We start from the raw sequence: 19311 nt of genomic DNA, 5'->3' as shown, positions 1-19311 counted from the left end.
TGTAGATTTAACATCTCCAGACGTTTAATCAATGTAAAAATAGATTATTTTTTAAGTCTGTGTGCCATAATTGCTTTGTTAAAGCTACTATTTGCTAAATATACACATTATTATCACATGAAAAGTCAAAGAATTTAGCTAACAATAGCTCTGCTTTTATTACCGTTTCTTGTTGAATATTACTTCGACACTACTTAAAAAAATGTAGCAACAGTGGTTTTGAGGCAGTATTATTCTTTTATGCTTAACACTGTATTGTCTTTGGATGGTACATTTTGGTTGTTTTAACTTTATATTGTAAGCTTGGCATATTGCTGTATATCTATCATCTTGTCCGGTTTCAGCCAGGCTTTAAAATTGTCATTATTCAACTAATTCAAGTTAAAACAGTTGGCGACAAAAACTTGTTTTTTCGTGGTGGAGTTACGTCACACTCCGACTATAATATCAATTGAACTGTAAAGTACAATAAAAGGGCCCGGCCTAGTTCACAATCGCTAAGATTGGGTTTGGGCCCTGGGGTCAGTTACTATAAATAAGTATAAATAAGTATAACTGACCCTGGGGGTCTTAGCCACAGATTGCCAGAAATTCCTCCCTAGAGGTCGACTTTTTGAAAAAGAATTTTTTATTTTGCCGGCTAATTCGCCAGCATTAACTGTGTACCTTAGACCTGCTCCTTCCTCTCACTCCCCTCTTCTCCCTTTAGTACCTTTGGTTGGCAAGCGGTGATTAAATAGGTCCACAAACTGCAGATGCACTACAGCTGTACAAACTTCTAAATATAGTCTGCTGCCCGACACTAACAGTAATCCGTATAGCAGCTTGTTATTAACAAGCATCGAGCCATCGACGATCACCAAACATGATCAGGCTTTTACCTTTGGTTTAAAAAAGGGAATTTTCATTCACTTTACCATTTTTTAACAATGGAAGCCGGGAAAAAACTAAAGTTTATTACTTGATTTCAAGGCTATAAAAAACACTAGATTTTCCAAGAAAACCACTAGACCAGGGGTCGGCAACCCAAAGTGTAAACCTGATGAAGTACGGTTGTGCGAAAGCTTGTCGAGAATCCAATACAATTTGTGTTTATACAGTGCCACCTGATTCCTCTATTTAGAATTAAACAAATACGGCCATATACAAACATTACATTGAAGTTTCCGTTTTTGCTTTTAAGTGGTGTAGCAACACTTCGTCACATTGTTATTTATCACAGAGAATTTTTTGTTTTATCGCTGTATCACCGTTTAATGTTTCGTCATGGAAAGTTTTCTGTAAAAAAAACATCAATTGCCGATCTAGCAAGATTTTGCAAAGTCACCATTTTTCACTGAGTCAGGCCTCGCCGGCTCATACGTACATCCGTTTTAATGTTAACGCATGTTTTGAAATTCGCAATATTGTCAACAATTCGGTATTTTTAGAATCGAATATGCGTTTGGCCCGTTACGTGGTTTTGTCGATCGAAGGGCTTTTGTTTTAGCCATATTGGGACAAAAATAATTATTTCCATGTATAAGAGAGTCGAGAGAAAAAGCTTAGCTGGAACCGCCCAATTGTCACGTGAATGCCTACGTATTATAATATAACAAATAACTATTTTATTGCGTATGTACGTCTTGCCTTTCTTTATACAGATCTCTTCTAACCCCTTTATAAGCTTGCGTTATAAGATTCTTTATCATTGTGAATTATTATTATGAATTGTATCGAATAAAGTCTTGTCTGTTACTCAAGGAACCAATTGGAATCCTCGTATGTTAGAAGCAGTCGACAATGAACAATTCAATTTGAATGCAGTATCCACCTTGTAGTTGTGAGGTTGGTACACTGAGGCACAAAATACAATTAAATGAGTACTCATTATCACCCACCTCTACAGTGGAATACTACATTTAACTGGAGTCAGAGGCTGTTTCGCAATCGCATTTTGACGTAAAATTTGTATGTTTCGCGTCAGAAATAAGTGTGAAAAAGGTTTAGACCACGCCTTGTTATCACGTGATATTTTGTTAAGTATTATAAGAATTAATGACGTAAATCTTTCTTCGTTCGCAGAAATTTTCTTAACTGATTCTCGTCTATAAATAGCGTGTTCAATCAATATAAAATGGAGAGGCTTTTACAGCTTCGACTGAAGACAGCAAAAATTGACTGTTCATGTATCTGAACTAAAGGAAAGAATTGGACCTGAATGGCCTCACGAAGACAGGCCATCTCAAATCTTGTAGGAGTGTGGTCGATTCATCTTGGCAATTATATAAATGAAGACTCATTAATTGGACCCACCCCCTCAAATTGGCGCGACCCGAGTGAGCAACGAAGCTCAAGAAAAGTTGAATCTAAATCCGAACGAACCACCTGCAAACTACTTTGCCAAGAAGACTGAAGAAACGAAGCTCAAAAAAAAAATATGTGCCTTAATCTGTATGGACCACCTACAAACGGCCGCCTAAAAACTGTCATGTTTGGAACTTACAAGAAGCCAGCTTTAGAAGAAAATAATCTCATCGAAAGATACGTGAAGAGACGCTCCATAGCGTCAGCAAAGCATTTGCTTGGAATTCGAAACACGAAATACAAACAAGCGTTGCCGATAAAGACATCACCACTGTTTGGAATCATGGAAAACGAAACGGAATTATGGATTTCACAATAACTGATTCTGCCTAGTTTATCAGGTGAAAATCTATTATACTTTTAATATATATATATATAATTATTAAAATACCGACCGAAAGGTCTGTAAATTGTTTATGCGACATTTTTTTGAGCCATTCAAATGTGTCCAAATTTTGCCCGCGTCAAAGCACGCGTAGCGGAAATACTTCGTAAAAGCATAGTAATGTCATTCACAAGCGAAAAATATGCTTCAACTCGTGTAAGTCTATAAACACGACTTTAGGAATAAAACCCCACTCGCGTTAATGTGTTAAATGTTTTATGTAAATATTTTCAATGCATCGCTTACCTTCGTGCTTTTCAAATGCAACCCCAATTAAATAGGCGTAAATCAAACAACTTCCGTAACAGCACTCTACATGGAAAGTGAACTCGTTTCCAACCGCATTTTCCCTTCCTAAAACAAACAGCGTTTCTATAAACGGATCCGCAGCTACTTATAAAACGCAAGCCAGTCAAAATGACTAATTTTAAGTGTACACTTCTATACGTCTAATATATTATATCTCATGAACCATTTTGTGAAACTCACTCGCAAAAGCTTACTATTTTAACACGGATTGCCAGTACGCGTTAAGACACTTGACCCTACCTAAAAAGTAGCTTGTTCATCTGTAAACTTACGCCCAAGGCGTGCCTGGCTTACAAGGCTTAGTTGCCACTCGATCGCTTTTGAATATGTCGGTTAGCTAGCAACCGACAAACCCATTAGTTGTGTTTCCGTAAGTTAGCGCTTTTCGACGCCGGTACTTAATCCCTCCAAGCGAAATGTAAAGCAAAAATTCTACGTTTCCAGATAAATTTTACTTATCTTTTCAAAAGAATACATAGCATACGCATTAGTTCTCAGCGAGTGCTATAAATGTATTCCGCAAGTTACCAATGATATTCGGTAACGTCAAATATCCTATAGCTTGCTAGGTCACGAGTTTTCATCGCTAACGTGTTGTTGCTACGTTGACCCTAAATATATCATGGTGGTTAATTCTACCATTTCCACGATAAGAAAATCCCCTTATCCGTCCAAGACCTATATGCGGTCGCAATTACAAAATAGCTGGATAGAATTTCCAACAACGCCTGTCCTATTTCACAAACCCTAGAGTTGCCACGCCAAAATGAAGTTATGATAAACTTCGACTAGCCAGTCGAATGACGATAACCAATTTCAATGAAAATGCACGTTGCTCGCGAAATGCCCCACAAATGTTCACTTGTTGCAAAATTGTTATAACTATAATCATTGTATGTATCGCTTTTGAAGCGAAGAAATGTAAAAATGTTACCATTATGTATAAGTTACTCTATGTATCGCGTATAATGTAAATTAAATAACCATGTAATCGCTATAAAGTATATGTCATTGTATGAATCGCAAAGAATATAAATTTGAATGAATATGTTGCAATAATTAATTGTCTCAAACTTTAAGTGTAACCTGTCGCGCCTATATATATATATAAGTATAGAAAATATGTGTGTCTATAACCAAAATGTTAAGCGAAAGGTCCCAGCACAGCGCAGCGCACAATGAATGGCTTTCCGGTGACGTCAAAATTACAACGCACCAAACAGGGAGTTTCCCCTGCTGCCGCACAGATCGCCTGAAAAGCTCAATCCACAGCAATGCAATGGTGTGTCAAGCACACAACAATTTCGAGCAACTCAGCGAACGCTGATATCAAAGTCCTCGGTTGCTAATTCAGGCACCAAAGAGAAAACTTTCTCGAGGAATCAGGAATCTGACTAAAACAATTGCGCAAATGCGTTATGTGATCGAACAATTTTCGCGTCCACGTGTCCACACACATTTCACAAACAAATAACCAGCTTTTAATATGCATGCTGTTCCAAAATCTAGCGTGGGAATATTTGTAGTAGCCACTTCGTCATATTGTGTTTACACAGAGAATTTTTGTTTTGAAATGTAAACAAACATTTATTTAATGTTTATCGATTTAAAGGTAACCCTCAAAATGTGATATGGCGTACATCTGAGTGAAAAGTCCCTTAATATGATTTTTGTGGTGACCTATCTGGGCACAATTCCGCATATAGCTCCACGGGTGATAAGACCGCTCGCCTGGCTCTTCACCTTAAGTCATCAAAGTTTTCTGGGGATCGATTTTAAGTGGTGACCAGGAAATACAATTTTAAGCCTATTCTAACCATAGTTTTTTTTTTTACTTCGCGCCAACTTATGACCCAACTTTTGTGACAATTTCTGAAGAATATCATGGCCCGCCAAACAGAAAATCCACGTCCCGGTTCCTTTGGTGTGTGGTTGGAGCTACTTTTACTCTTTTTGCAAACATACAGCACTACTAAATTGTTTTTTTTCGCAGTTTTTGCCTCGGGACCCCGGGTACTTGGTGTTTGTTGAGATTTTATAAAATGGTGAAGATAACTACAAACCAACTTTTTAAAAAAATGAGTGGTGCTACGTTGTCTGCGGAACTTCAACTAATGGGACTTAATATTCACTTAAAATTTTATTTTTATTTGGCACAATTATTAAACCAAACAGTTAATAATTGCGAGTTTTGTGACATAACAAACAAGTTTAATGTGCTATAGATGCTGATTTAGTTGCAAGGCTAAGTACACTTAGAATACTATGATTGACATGATGTATTGACATGGTGTATTGTCATTATTTAAATTGTTTTTTAAGTTTTAGCATATGTAAATCTTATTGTTAGCGGAACGAACGGCAATACTTTTTGTCCAAGTTATCGTTCATAATAAAAAAACGAAACACTAGATACACTACAAAACAGTGTTAGCAATTTGTTGCGAGTGGGGACAAGTCCGACAAATTGGAAGTATGGTTATTGTAGATGTTTTCCGTTGTCAGAGATTGATTAAACACATTTAACTCCGTTGCAGGATGAATGTCATGTGGTCGTGATTGGTAATCTCGGGATATAGATACTGGATATTCCTCACCTATGTTTTTTTCAACATTAACATACGTAAAAAAAACTTGTTCAATACAATTTACCTGCACTCCGAAATTTTTCCTCCCATTGGTGAAATAAAAAAAGGGTAAAATACGGAAGTTTTTTGCTTTGAGTATCATTTACAAGATGAAGTAGAAGTGCAACGTCATTGTAAACAATTCGTTGATTCTTTTCAATTCTGAGCGTGAAAAACAGCTTGACCAACAATCAAGAATTAAGTATATTAATATATATTGCGGCGACCAAAATATTTGCCACATTTTAAATATAGGCTACTTGGTGGTTGCCATTATATATTGTCGTAGTACTAGTACACCAGTCATTTCTTAAAATGTCATAAAAGTGCTGCTTGGCATAAAGTATGAAAATTCTGCTTTTTCAACTGAGCGACCTCATGGTAAAAGACAATATAAAGTCAATAAGGCACATGGATGCGCACTAAATAGGTATCTGTATGGGCTTTCAACAGGGGTGTGCAACCTGTGGGCCGCAGAAGCTTCCGTCTGCAAGTCTACCAGACATTGACACTAATTATGTACTAATAGTTGGTCTCTTACTGCTTGAGTATATCCCCTGCAAGTTTTTTTCGGTTTATTCCGCAATGGACAATTGGTCAGACATGACTGAATATGAACTTATCATGACAATTTACCTATAATTTCTTATACAAACAAAAATTAATGTTAATACTTTTTTAAATCCCAAATTTATTTAGAGCAACTATAAGTACAACAGCAAAATTTTCATGTTGCAATTTAAGAAAATGAGGATGTAAGATTTATTTGACGCACTTTAAGGTGAAATATATGTTTGGCTAACACAAAACTCCAAAAACTACATTTATTAGAATTTTATATGCCCCAGCTTTAACATTTTCATGTTTTCGACAACGCCAACATAAAGCTTGAATCTGACTATAGTAATATAACCAGTTTAACCACTTCAAAAAAAAAATGAGCAGGAGATACTACATTGTTTGCATACAACGAGTGGAATATTTGGACTTCATCCCTATCTGTGATGCTCATACAAGTGGGCACTTTAATGACCTGTGCTAGGTTATCCTCAAAATTAAAATAAATACCAAAGTGGAGTATAATTTACTTTGTGCATTCTGTTACAGCTGACATTCATAATTTCCTGGGGAAAATAACTTAACCACCAGAGAATGATTTAAAAGTCACCCTAAAGTTGCTGAATTGAACTGTGGCAGATTATGTTTAAGTGGTTTATAGGGAAATAACAAAGTGGATGAAAAAAAAACACTCAGAACTAACACTCACCCAATACAGAAATTTATTGTGTGCCAAGATGGCTTTCGCTACAACTGTCCGATTTTATTGCTTTTATTGTAATTTATTTGATTTTGGTCTGAATCCAAATGCAACAAACCAAGAAAAAATAAATTAAAGTAACAAAAATGGACCAGTAAAATTTAACAAAACTGACTAAAGATAGGTAAAAAAAGCCAGATTTCTTTATAAATCATAATACTGACCTGAATGGTCTGCATGTATACTGTTTACCAAAGTGAGAGCATGGGCTTGCAAGTGTGCAGCATTCGATAAACGAAAACCAAGATGGGCTAGGAAAAAAAACTATGTTATTTGGGTAAAACTTCACAGAAAAACCATGAAAATACCTTTTTATTCGTTGTGGAACAGACTTGTCATTTATCCACTTTAGTGTACCACAGTTAAAAATACCATATATAAGTATGATTAGTTGAGTCATGAACCATATTATCCTGCAGTAAACATATTAGGAATGAAAAAAAATGAATAGGCTATACTCATTTCATATTTGAAATACCTTAAAAATGTGTCATGATCACAATATTTATCAGCAGGGTTGCAACCAATATAAAATTCCATTTTAACAAACAAAGCCATATTTACAGAAAAAAACAACAGCCACAAAACAAACTGATACACAGACTTTTTAATGTATGAAAACCAGATAGTTTGAGAAGATTCATTTTCTTGACAGAATTTCTAAACAGAAAACAACTTTACTGAACAAAATATCATTAAAAAAGTGCTGTTGCTGCAAAGTTGTATGACATTGAGTAAGTGAGAATTCACTAAAGAGCAGTATAAAGTGGGAAGCAAGCATGTGTTTGCCTGTTATTTTTTATATTTTGCAGCTGAAGTTAGTTCCTTTGAAATAAAATTGTAATCTAATGTAAATTTTGTATATTAATCAATGGTGTATGTTTTTTTTAGAAACAAACAACAGCATTTATTACTAATTAGACAAAATTCCCAATATTGCCAAGGGCATTAACCATAATAAGTCCATACTATTAGGTGTAAATGATTAAAGTCGCAATTAACACAATGTTTTGCAAACGAAACAAAATGCAAAAAAGCATCACGCTGGCATCATATTCACAATTACCCATTATGTTGTATTATCCTCAGAGTAAGTTTTCTGTTTTTTAAGTTTTTCTGGTGTTTATCTCGTTTTTCTCGCCTTGTGGTTTAGAACATGGTCCATTGTGTTTTTTCCCTTTATTGTTTATCTGGTATATATGTTTATTTTTTTGCCTATATAGTTGCAATAATATTGTCCAAAAGAAGATTGTCCGAATAGGAGGTTGAAATGTTGGTACTTTAATAAAATTTTGCCTGAAGAACAATTTTATGATTGAAACAATGCCTGGCAACAACAGTAAATTCAAAAGAGTAATGTTAGCTTTAGTGGAGTGATAAACAATTTAATCAGTTGTCTGTCATAATAACAAAAGTAACAGTTAGGATAGGCCACAAAGATAAACTAATGTGGCATACAATGTGGCTTAACCCTTAAATATGCACTAATTCTCCAATAAATATGCACTATGTGGCGATCGGAAAACATGCAACCTTTTTTGTGAAAGCAGTGAAGGTAATTATCGTTCTATGCCATTCGCCAATAATTGTGCCTGAAATTTACATGGATCAAGGTTAAATGTTGCTTATGGTGGAAACATTTAAGAGTTTGCTACTTATAATATCATTTCAATGACAGATGCTGCTGAGAGCTTAAACTTTGTTCTTGCTCGTCATATAAATGTTAACAAGTACTTTAAACCACTTTTGTGGGAAATCGTCACAGTGCTAAAAGCTAGAATAAACTGTTTTGTATGGGTTCCGTGTATTTGTTTCTTGACCCTGAAAATTAGGTTTAAAGTGACGTTGGCTTGTACATGACAAACTTTTTAAATAAATATGTATATAAACAATGGCATAAAGCTATATTTCAAATTTAGAAGCACAATTTTAACCTGTATTTTTTCATAAAGACATCTTGCTTGTGATTTATAATTGTAGCTTGAGTTTGTTTCAAAAAGTGTAGATAATAAAACATGAACTTCCATGTTTACCTACGAAAAAACAAAATTACAAACTATACTTGTGAGTAAAAGTTACTTTAAGGTAAATTTTCATCCCTTTTACTCTTTTGTATAGGTTACATGGTATGAAACTAAGAAAATAATGTTGTGCTTTAGTAAAGATGTGCATGTTCTAATTACTATGAATTGCAATGCATTAACTTGCCAAACAAATTACATAGTCTCAAATCACTATGAGATCCACTAAATCAGGGGTTCCCAGCCTGTGGTACGCTAGTGATATGCGAAGGTTGTTGAGGTGGTACGCGAGTAGCTTCCGTTTTTTCACAAAAACCTGGATTCACAACGTTATATTTTGTTTATCTGGTTTTGTTGGGAACACACAATAAGACCCAAAAAGCAATAATACCAAAAGCAGAAAAATCTATAAAACCACAGTATTAAAACCAACGACATTATAAAGCCAAATACGCAGTAATTATCCGTTACAGAATAAGAACTTAATCGATAAGACATAAATATTTAGGAATAAGACCTAAATTCGTCGGAATAAGGCCTAAAAGCCCAAAATAACGCCCAAAACTGTAGGAAGAGGTTATGGGACGATCGGGGGCCATGGGTCTGGCATCGGCCGTTATGGGGCGACGTTTGGACGCAATAGTTTGAATGGCGCCGTTAGGACACCGCTGTTTTGGCACCGGATTTTTTGGGATGTTTAGGGTTATTGGTGGGTAATGGGTGGGGTTATAAAATCGGTTGGTGGTGAAATTATTAGGGGAGTTAGTGATGTACTTCGGGGCGGGGTTTGGGGTTAGCTAAAATCTTGTATAGGCCTGATTCTGGCCATTTAGGTGTTATTCCGACGGTTTAGGTCTTAGTTCGATATTTTTTGTATTGCGACTATTAGGTATTAGTGCTATTTTGGTCCTATTCCGAAGTGTGTTTTATTCCACTGATGATGTTGTTCTTATTTTGGTCTTATGCTTGGAGACCGTTTTGTTTACAAAAAGATCCGAAGCCCATTCATTGTTACATAACTATCCCCGTTGTTTTGTATCATTACGATTTTCAAACTACAGGTCATGTCATTTGTCTCCAAGAAGCACATTTATTTTGAAAAGCCGTACAACGCTGTGGGACAGTGGGCGGTAATTATGTCAAATGATTGCTCTTGATAGATAGCATCTATTTATTAATACCCTGGGTGTCATTTATTAATACCCTGTGATTTGTTCAGATATGATCCTATGGATTTAAAGTTGATGTGTGGTGCCACTAAAACTTTGTATCATTGTTAATGCCCGAAAAATGGAATTGCAGTTGAAGAATCAATGAGGTTGAGAATCACAGTGATAAATAAATATTGGCCACTAAATCTAGGTGAAAAAAGACCAAGTCTCAACTTAATTGCGACAGAAGGTATTTTTTTCTTAATTTAGAAAAGGTTCCATAAAAGCTCGGAATCATACAAAAGATAAAACTTGTTGGGAGAAATAAGTCAAACATAAAATCAAATATACTAAAAAAATATGTCATAATGACATCAGCAAAGAACTTTCAGGGAACAAAGTGTAGCCAAATAAACAAAACTTTAACTTAATAAACCACATAGGAACTTTTTTTCATGCTAGAAACAGTTAATTAAACTAAATTGGCAGCACATAGGATTGAGGTATTATTGTTATTAAAATGAATATGACGTGGTAGTATGGAACATCCAGTTGTAGTACAACATTTTGACAGGTGCAGGACCATGATATTTGTTTCAAGGTGGGGTGGAATTTTTATGCATTATATCACAAAATTATGTGACAAGATGTCTTAAAACAAGTTACGGCTTTTTTCTGCATGAAATAATGGTTATAATCATTATTTAACATTTTGATTTAGTTTAAGATATCTTGAAATTTTGTAGCATAAAACCCTCTAAAATCCAATTTTATCCAAATTAAATAGTTCGCTGATGTATTCTTTTTTGATAAACATTAAATAAAAGAGTAAGCTATAAGAAATATGTTCATATTTTATTTTTTGTGTGCCAAATGCGTCACGTCTCTGTAAATTAAAAGGTAATTGCCAATTAAAACCAAACAAACACATTTTTTTGCGCTGCATGCGCTGCTTCCTCTTGTAGTCGACTGACTCGTTTTACTGGATCAAACATTTAGGTCGGTCTCTAATGATTAGGAGTTATTATATTACAGTGCGTAAATGCCACACGTTTTTTAAACAAAATTGTTAGTGGAAACTTGGTATAGCCCACCGGGAACTGTTTGGTTTGGCCCGCGACTTGGTAAAGGTTGCCGACCTGAGTCTCAAATGTATATTGACTCCTGAAAATTCCTTAGATCCGCGCCTTAAAAGTATTTGCGGACCCCTGACCTAAGGAATCATGCACATAAATAATTTGTCACAGATCAACAAATCAAGCCCTGTCAGTCTGATAACAACAACCAATGTTTGCTTAAGGCACTCTCTTGTGGTCCTCCCAGGCGAGTTGGTGTCAACCAGTATGCTGCATGTTTCCTATAAACACTGAGTAAAACCCAAGAAATTTGCACTAACATAAATAGGTTTTGCGCAATGTTTTGAAATGTTGACCAACATAAGATTTATGACAACCTAATATATTCCTTTTAACATAACAGTTTGTAATTTTAAGTTAACCTACATTATTTATTCATCTGAACTCGTTACACCCTGTTTGGTATTGTGACTTTATAAACTATATTTTTACATTGAAGTGACTTTATTTGGCTTTTTATACTGGATTTGGGTCACAAGATTTTTTTTTGGTATTTTTATATTTTCTGTCATGTTGAAAAAACCTTGCTCTTTTAAAGGGAACCAGTTGCGCATTGTATCTCATGTGGCCCTTTGTAATAAACTTGCCTATTCTGGTTTAAATGTTTAATTACGGGAATATGTAGAAATGGATTTTTAAATGTAAAAATAATATGTCATGTTTCAAAAGGGCGACTACAGCTTCACAGTTGCAGTCATGTAAGTTTAGGAAAAAGTTTAAAATAAAAGTACAATTTATCAGCATCGTTCATTCATGATGTCACAGTCAGGGGCACGAATGTTCGACTCCTATATCGCAGCTGAAGTCTGGGATAGTTTCTACTGCTCTGTTGCGGTAAATATAACCATAGAAATACTAAATACGTAGAAGTCTCAGTGGGTCTTGTCACGCATGATTAACACTGGCATGATTTGTTAAAAACACGGGTTTCGGCGGCAATTACAGGTAGATTATTTATGTCGTTTGTTTAGCTGCGTATTATTTTCGCGTTTTTGCGTATTTAATTCAGCGTTTAAGTTAATGCACAAACTTTTCACACAAATTCTATCAATTAATGCACAAATTCTATCCATGTTTATTTTGTCAGTTTAACAAATTTAACATGTCAAGCATTGGACTGACAACGTTCCCCAAGAAGTGAAATTACAACCACTAATCAAGCCAACACCAGAAGCAACCATCAGTTTAGTGTCCCTGCCAGGAGAAATTCAGCTTTATAGCCTATGAAGTTATACCCTTATAGCCTATGAAGTAATTACGGATTGGTTGCAGTTATTTTTAAGAAAAAATTGACCGGGTTGTATAATATCACAATATCCGAAATTTTGCTGTAATGCTGATAAGTTATTTTTAAATTTACCATAATTGGAAGCTGCAAAGCAACTTTTACATTTAATCAATTCTTCGAAACGTATAAATAAAGACTGCTAAATGTGGCCGTCAATCACTAAAAGGTTGTGAACCCCTGCACTGAACAAACCTACTTGGTTAAGTACCTAGTGTGGCTCTGCAGCCCTGTTTATAACTACCAGATACATATTCAAAGTTAGTGTTATAATTACAACTAACATACCTCATTACTTCTAAAAATAGAATACAAAGATTGTACAAAATTAGTAGTAGAATGTGTATACACTTGATCCACAATCCTGGACAACCATGAAGCTTTTTCACAAAGAGTTAAAAGTTCACCGAACTCTGTAACAATGGATTGGACTTTGGGTATCTATCAAAAAACACATAAAATTTGTACAAAGCAATTACAGAATTTAAACAGTGTCTTAAGTAAAATTAGGTTTGCTATTGCCTAAAAATTAATGACAGGCAAAGTGTGATGCCACTTTCTTTAGTAATTTAGAAAGGCCACCTCCAATAGAAATGGGAGAATATCATTTTAGTATATTTTATGTGAATTGGAAATTAAGTGCAGAACAACCAAAAAATGACTTTAATATATAATCTTAGGACGCAAAATATACCTCCAAACTTGTGGATATCTTATAAAATCTTAAAAAAATGTTGTGTATTCAAATCTTGTTTGGCATGTTTTACTGTATTGCACTTATGGATATAGGCCTCTAACAATTCCAGAGCGCTTTTTTAACCAGTACAAAATACCTACTACGTTAAGAACCGATTTTGGGAAAAACGATTTTGCGATTCCACATATTTTCATTAAAACACTACTTGTGTCTCATGTAATTTGGTCAAAACAAATTATTGTCTTATTAAAGCGAATATGCGTTCGGTCTTGCAAATGAACAAGGTAGGTATAATCACTATAGTGGCAATCTACTCTGCTTGTAATAAAGAAATGGCCTACAAGCTGACGATCGATAAAAAATAAACTTCCTAAATTTAAAATAAATCTTACTAACACCGTAGTCGTAGAGATATAGACTCAAGCTGTGTTATTTAACGTTATTTAACGTTATTTCGATAAAAGCATATATACCTGGAGAAGTTAGCAAGCACGAATTTTTTCAGTGAATATTGTTCTTTTTTTTAATTGCTAAGGTTGCTAAACTTAAGAATTAGGGGTGCAAAGAGTTGGCATATTTAACAACGACTTTTTACGTGAATGACATTCGAAAGCTTGTGCAATAAATTAATATGTTTATCGCATTGAGCGACACAGTTGCTTGATGCAAAGTCAGAAAACATTTTAATGCGTATTAACCATACAGAAGTTAAAATTCTTATCGGCAGAAAACTGGCCTACATTAACGCTAGTTTCATATTTTGGTTGTATACCCGTTGGTGCAAAAAAAACTTTGGGCAGATGGTACTTTCCCATCCTTTTTCGGTACTTTTCCCATCCATTCAGTTAATGAATTGATAATGAAAGGATCAGGGAAATTCGCACACTAATTGCGAGTGCAACTTTTTTGAATATCAGGGAGTTTTGACACCCTGCCAAAAATCCAGGGCTTCTAAAAAGATCTGCACACCCAGTTTGGCGTCTATTTAGTGAGTAAACAAGAAGTCTTTTCAAAATGACTTAAAGCCCAGTCAAGTCATTCTTAAAATAACTTTATTGAAGTCAAGTAATTTGTAACTAACTTAAGTCCAAGTCAAGTCTTTTTTAATAAATCACAAGTCGAGTTTCAGTCAAGTCATAATTACAGCAAGTCAATCTCAAGTCAACTTCTTGTCATAAAAAGTAAACGTCCAACTACTAAAATTGGTAAACTAGCACGATTATAAGCAATAAAATAAATAAAATATAACAAAAAAACGCAACACAGCAAGCAAATTGTGGAGGAAAAAATTAATAAATATAACCAAATTTTATAAAAAAAATGCTTAATATAAACACCTCATTTTAACCAGAGTCATTTGCCCAAAAGACTTAAGTCAAGTCAAGTCATTTGGGAAATAAGTGAAGTTAAGTCAGTTAAAAACAGTGACTTAAGTGCACTTAAGACAACTCATTCACTTAAGTCATTACCAGGGCCATTTTTATTTTAACCTAACGAAATTGCTTGTAGAGGCCACAGTTCTTCCTTGAATTGATGCCAGTTACCCAAACATAATATTTTGTCGCCAAAGTTGAGGTGTTTTATAGATTAAAAAAAAAAAGTGCATCGGGCTTTTTGGCGATAGATTTAGCTTGCTTAGGCATTTTTGTATTACAGAATGTCAGTAGGCTATTTCTAAAATCCAAATGTTGATCTTCGAAAAGACCACGTTTATGAAGAGGAAGTGTTTTATAAGAATTATTTAATTACATAACAATAAATAAAAAAAATTGACAATTTGCGATAAAAGTTACTGCTGATCCAAGTGGGCATTGTGACACTTTGCCTGCTTTTATGGGTTAATATGGTTTAATTGTGTCGCAGTTCCTGAATTTTCATTGTATGCTTCCACCACGATTTTTATAAAAATTACTCTCAAGAAACACAAAAACTTTGTAAAACGCCATAATTTGACAAATTTTGACTTTATTAAAAAAAATTAACTTTATTGTAAATTTTAACTTTATTTTGACTTAGAAAGAGTCCCATAGGTGCTGAAAACAACTTTATTCTTTGATTCGTGGACAGAAGAGGTCTTTAAATAATTTTAACTTTATTGACTTTTGTGGGCCCTAGTCATTACAACACTGCGCTATGCTTATGTACATATTACTGTTATTTAAAATAATTTTTACAAGAACAGGTGAACACTGATTGCACTTCAAAGCATTTACCTTCACCCATATTATTCCAACTAACAGAAGAATTAGGGACTCTATTAAAAGGAAGTAAGTGAAATATGTCTGGTAAAACTTGAAGCACACAGTGCCATTGTTATTTGCAGTTCCTTGTTGAGAACTAATAGTATATTCAGTGTCACTTTTCGCTTTTCTAGAAACAAATGGTTTCAAATCCGACAAAATAAAGTTTTTATGGTTTTTAACAATAGTATCTTTATGGTGTTGCTGGCCTTTATTCCTTTGTTCTTCCAGTGGACTAAATGATTGGTTCTTGTTATACGAACTGGAATTGAAAGAGTTTTTAACAATAGCATCTGAAATAGTCTTGTTCCATGAATACCTTAATTCAGCAACATGACAGTTATGTCTTAATTCTTCCTTTCCAATAATTACTCTAGCAAAACTGATAAATGAAATAATCACCAAGATATAAGAACAGTAGTCCAACAATGATTCTCTTGTAGGTTTAATAAAAGAAGCAGTAATTTTAAAAGCCCAGGATGATCCCATTTTGGTCATGAAAGTGTCAATAGAAATGAGTTGCAGCTTCTTGAAATTGTCTACTTATTATAAGCCAGGATTGGCATTCAGTATGTGTTTCTTTTGTGCTAAAAACTACTTAGAAACCTTAATAAATTCCAAAAATCCTAAATCTAGGTGTAAAAATCTAGCGCTGGCAAGCATAGAATCGACTTTGTGGCAATACAAGTCGGATTCAAAACCTCCATTTTCTTCTGCCTTTAAGCTGAGCAAGTTGATAGTGGATTATCTTCAGGTATATAAAAGTTTATAGCTTGAGCCAATCACACAAATCTACCACTGATCTCTATGAAACCTGTAAAATATGGTAGAATATTTTATCTTTTAAGTCAGACATCATAGCAATCTTAAACTGCCAATAAAAGTAGAAATATTGTAATGATATTCTCAAAAATTTTTTATCAGTCTAGTTTGGATATTCATTGTAACTAAGGTGTTTAGTAACGCTGTCCTTAACAACGGCTTCAAAAGCCTATAATATTACATATTATTTAAAGTTAATTAGAACTTACTGCCGGTGTACATAAAAACACAATTGTACACAAGGAGAAAAAGTGAAATGAAATAAATTACCCTATTTAGCAGATTTTTTCATGGGGCAAAATGGACCCCTGGCGGGGCAAAACGGACCCCACTAATAAAAGATAATTTAATGGCCTTGTTGTGTGAAAATCGGATCAAGGATTTTTGTTTAAGGAGGGCATAACAATTTTTCAGAGATATTTTCACAAGCATAATTCAAGTAATGGTATACATTGCACCTTAGGCTAAACATATTTTTAAAAAGTACTACAAAACATACAAAAAAGCTAAAACAGAAATATGTGTAAGTAGCACTGCATCAATAAAAAAGTTAAATGGTTATTGGCCGTACACTAACTGCCTTACACTTTGCTTATGCCATACCAACTCAGTATTAAAACAATTATCAATTGACCTTTTTACAGCAGATATTGTTAAAATTTCTGATTGTTTGCACTTCCTGTAAAACTAATCTAAACATAAAATAATGATGTATTAAGTAATTTTATTCCTGTTCCAAATGTCCTACTGAAAGGCTTATAGAAAAACAACAGGAAGGCTTCAAGTCGATTTACACTAGTATTAACTAACTAACTGGTGGGTCTGTTTTGCCCCGTTCAGGGGAGCGTTTTGCCCCAACACTATGCATCACATGAAACCTCGTTTCTTTAAAATCTTAAAACTTAAAAAGTCCAACTGTCTCGGATTAATCAACAGACCCTTATGTACAAACTATTTAGCAAAAAAAAAGTAACTTTACCTTTACTTGAACTTAGCAAGCACATAATTTTACTGTACTACTATCCTTATATCAACATCCCCCAAACAAATTTTCTCCCCTCCCTGATTTGTCCGAAATCAAATTAGCCAAAGTCTTTTTGGCAATAGTCACTGTTCAGAATTTTAACGCTGGCAATTTTAAATAACAAGAAAAGTGATGGGTCCGTTTTCTCCTGCCTTCCCCTACTTGAAATAATTTATTTTGCAATATAAATATTTAAAATTTTATAAGTTAGAATTCAGAGTTTTTTCTAAACTATTCTTCTTATACATAGTATAAAGCTGCTAACCAATAGATGATTATAGATCTGTAGTGGTTATTTTGAAAGTCAAACACTACTTTATTTCTTCAGCCCAGTCTGCATTCTGTGGCAGGTGTCCGATATTTTTCTAAAAATAAAGGTTTAATTGTGGTAGGATTTCAAACCTCGGGTGGGCAAAAAAACATAACTGCAGACCTAAAATTTGGCTTCTGCACACAACGATCTCGCTGTGAAGTACCATGCAGACTGGTTAGCAGCTCTAGCTTCCGAACATTTTTTAGGTTATTACCAATTCTTATATATAATTTTGTTGTGGTGCATTAATTTTATTTTACTATGGCCTTTGCTAAGTTTGTATCGATAAATTGATTGTAGCACTGAAGAATAACATGAAACTGATAAACTGCTGGACATTAGGAATAAACTACTGGAGGTCTGGAGGCACAAATAAATTTTATGCAACATTTAATAAATTTCAGTACTGGCATATATCCACATTTAAGTTAATTACTGGAATAAACATGATTTGTATAACAATATTTTTTGTTATGTTTTAATGGAAGTACAGCATAAGATGAAAATTGTCCGAATAAGACCTCTAAATCAGTCAGAATAAGGCATAAATTCATTGGAATAAGGCCTAAATTTATCGCAATAAATCCTAAATTCATCAGAAGAAGGCCGAAATAATGCCCGAACCTGTGGGTATGGGACGTTTGGGTCCATCGGTCTGACATGGGCTGTTTTAGTAACTATGCTTGGACGCCCTAGTCTGACCGGCGCTGGCAGGGCGACGCTGTTTTGGCACCGGATTTCGGGTCGTGTTTGGGGTATTGGTGGGATTAGAAAATGGGTTAGTGTTGAAATTCTTAGGGGAGTTAGTAATGTACTTAGGGGTGGAGTTTGGGGTTAGTTAAGGTGTTGTTTAGGTCTGATTCTAACCTTTTAGTTCTAATTCCGACGGATTTAGGACTTATTCCGGTTTAGACGGTATTAATCCCATTAGGTACTAGTCTTATTTTGGCCTTCCGAAATTGGTTTTGTTCTTATATCGGTCTTATGGCTGGAGTCCCTTTTAATATTTTATTGTGGAATATCACCAATGTCACACTTATATATTTATTATGGCAAAAAAATGGCAAATTAGAAGTCACACTTAACTTTGAAAGATTTAATTTCAAAACGAACACACATCTAACTTTCTTGTCTTGAAAAACATTAATAAGTTTTTTTTGTTTTTTTTTAATCAAACGTATGACCAAATAAATCTAGCCTGCATTTCATTGCACTTCACACCGAGATATAGAACAATGAGGTGTACAGGTTGTCAACAAAGTTTTTTTGCACACCTTAGGTTGAAAATATTACCACAATTTAGCTTTTTTCCCAAATTTAATTGCATAAAATGCCTATTCAGGTATGCACACTAAGGAAAAAGCTATTCATGTAGACACAAAAGTAGTTCAAATCGACATAATCACTCACGCCACAAAAATAAGAGTAATCTGTACAAATAGCTAACAAAGTAATTTAAATATATTACGGAATAAATAATTGACATTATCTCAAACTCCCGAAATTAAATTAAATAGACAACCAACCAAATTCTAACCCTAAATATTTTGCGTTGATTTAATAATTGTTTGAACGCTGTGGTATGGTAGGATTCTAGACCAGCTCTCCAGGCCTAAGACTGAGAGGCAGGCTAAAAA

At 34.4% G+C, this 19311-nt stretch overlaps 1 protein-coding gene across 1 annotated transcript; it reads right to left on the bottom strand.

The window, feature by feature from the left end:
* Nucleotides 1-5178: 5178 nt before the first annotated feature.
* Nucleotides 5179-17494, bottom strand: LOC146168261 (volume-regulated anion channel subunit LRRC8C-like). The gene is made up of 8 exons (XM_083389065.1): nucleotides 15489-17494; nucleotides 12867-13019; nucleotides 8920-9018; nucleotides 7464-7645; nucleotides 7294-7398; nucleotides 7150-7236; nucleotides 5693-5829; nucleotides 5179-5637 (listed from the first exon to the last, which is right to left on the bottom strand). Exons 1-8 carry the CDS (start codon nucleotides 16011-16013, stop codon nucleotides 5471-5473), a joined length of 1455 nt encoding a protein of 484 aa, XP_083245191.1. The 5' UTR covers nucleotides 16014-17494; the 3' UTR covers nucleotides 5179-5470.
* Nucleotides 17495-19311: the final 1817 nt, after the last annotated feature.

The sequence above is a fragment of the Ascidiella aspersa genome, chromosome 1 (genome assembly GCF_963924565.1).
Source record: "Ascidiella aspersa chromosome 1, kaAscAspe10.2, whole genome shotgun sequence".
In the NCBI taxonomy this organism is placed as follows: Eukaryota; Metazoa; Chordata; class Ascidiacea; order Phlebobranchia; family Ascidiidae; genus Ascidiella; species Ascidiella aspersa.
Note: the sequence above shows the minus strand (reverse complement) of the source record. Positions and strands in the feature narration are given on the sequence as shown.

What these genes read in the sequence shown, in the direction of transcription:
- LOC146168261 (XM_083389065.1), bottom strand. Translation starts at nt 16,013, where the DNA reads ATGACCAAAATGGGATCATCCTGGGCTTTTAAAATTACTGCTTCTTTT. An exon ending in CTATTTTTAGAAGTAATGAG is followed by an intron (nt 9,019 to 12,866) that starts GTATGTTAGTTG and finishes GTTTTTTCGTAG; the next exon opens with GTAAACATGGAAGTTCATGT. An exon ending in GTCTTTATGAAAAAATACAG is followed by an intron (nt 7,646 to 8,919) that starts GTTAAAATTGTG and finishes TTTTCTGTTTAG; the next exon opens with AAATTCTGTCAAGAAAATGA.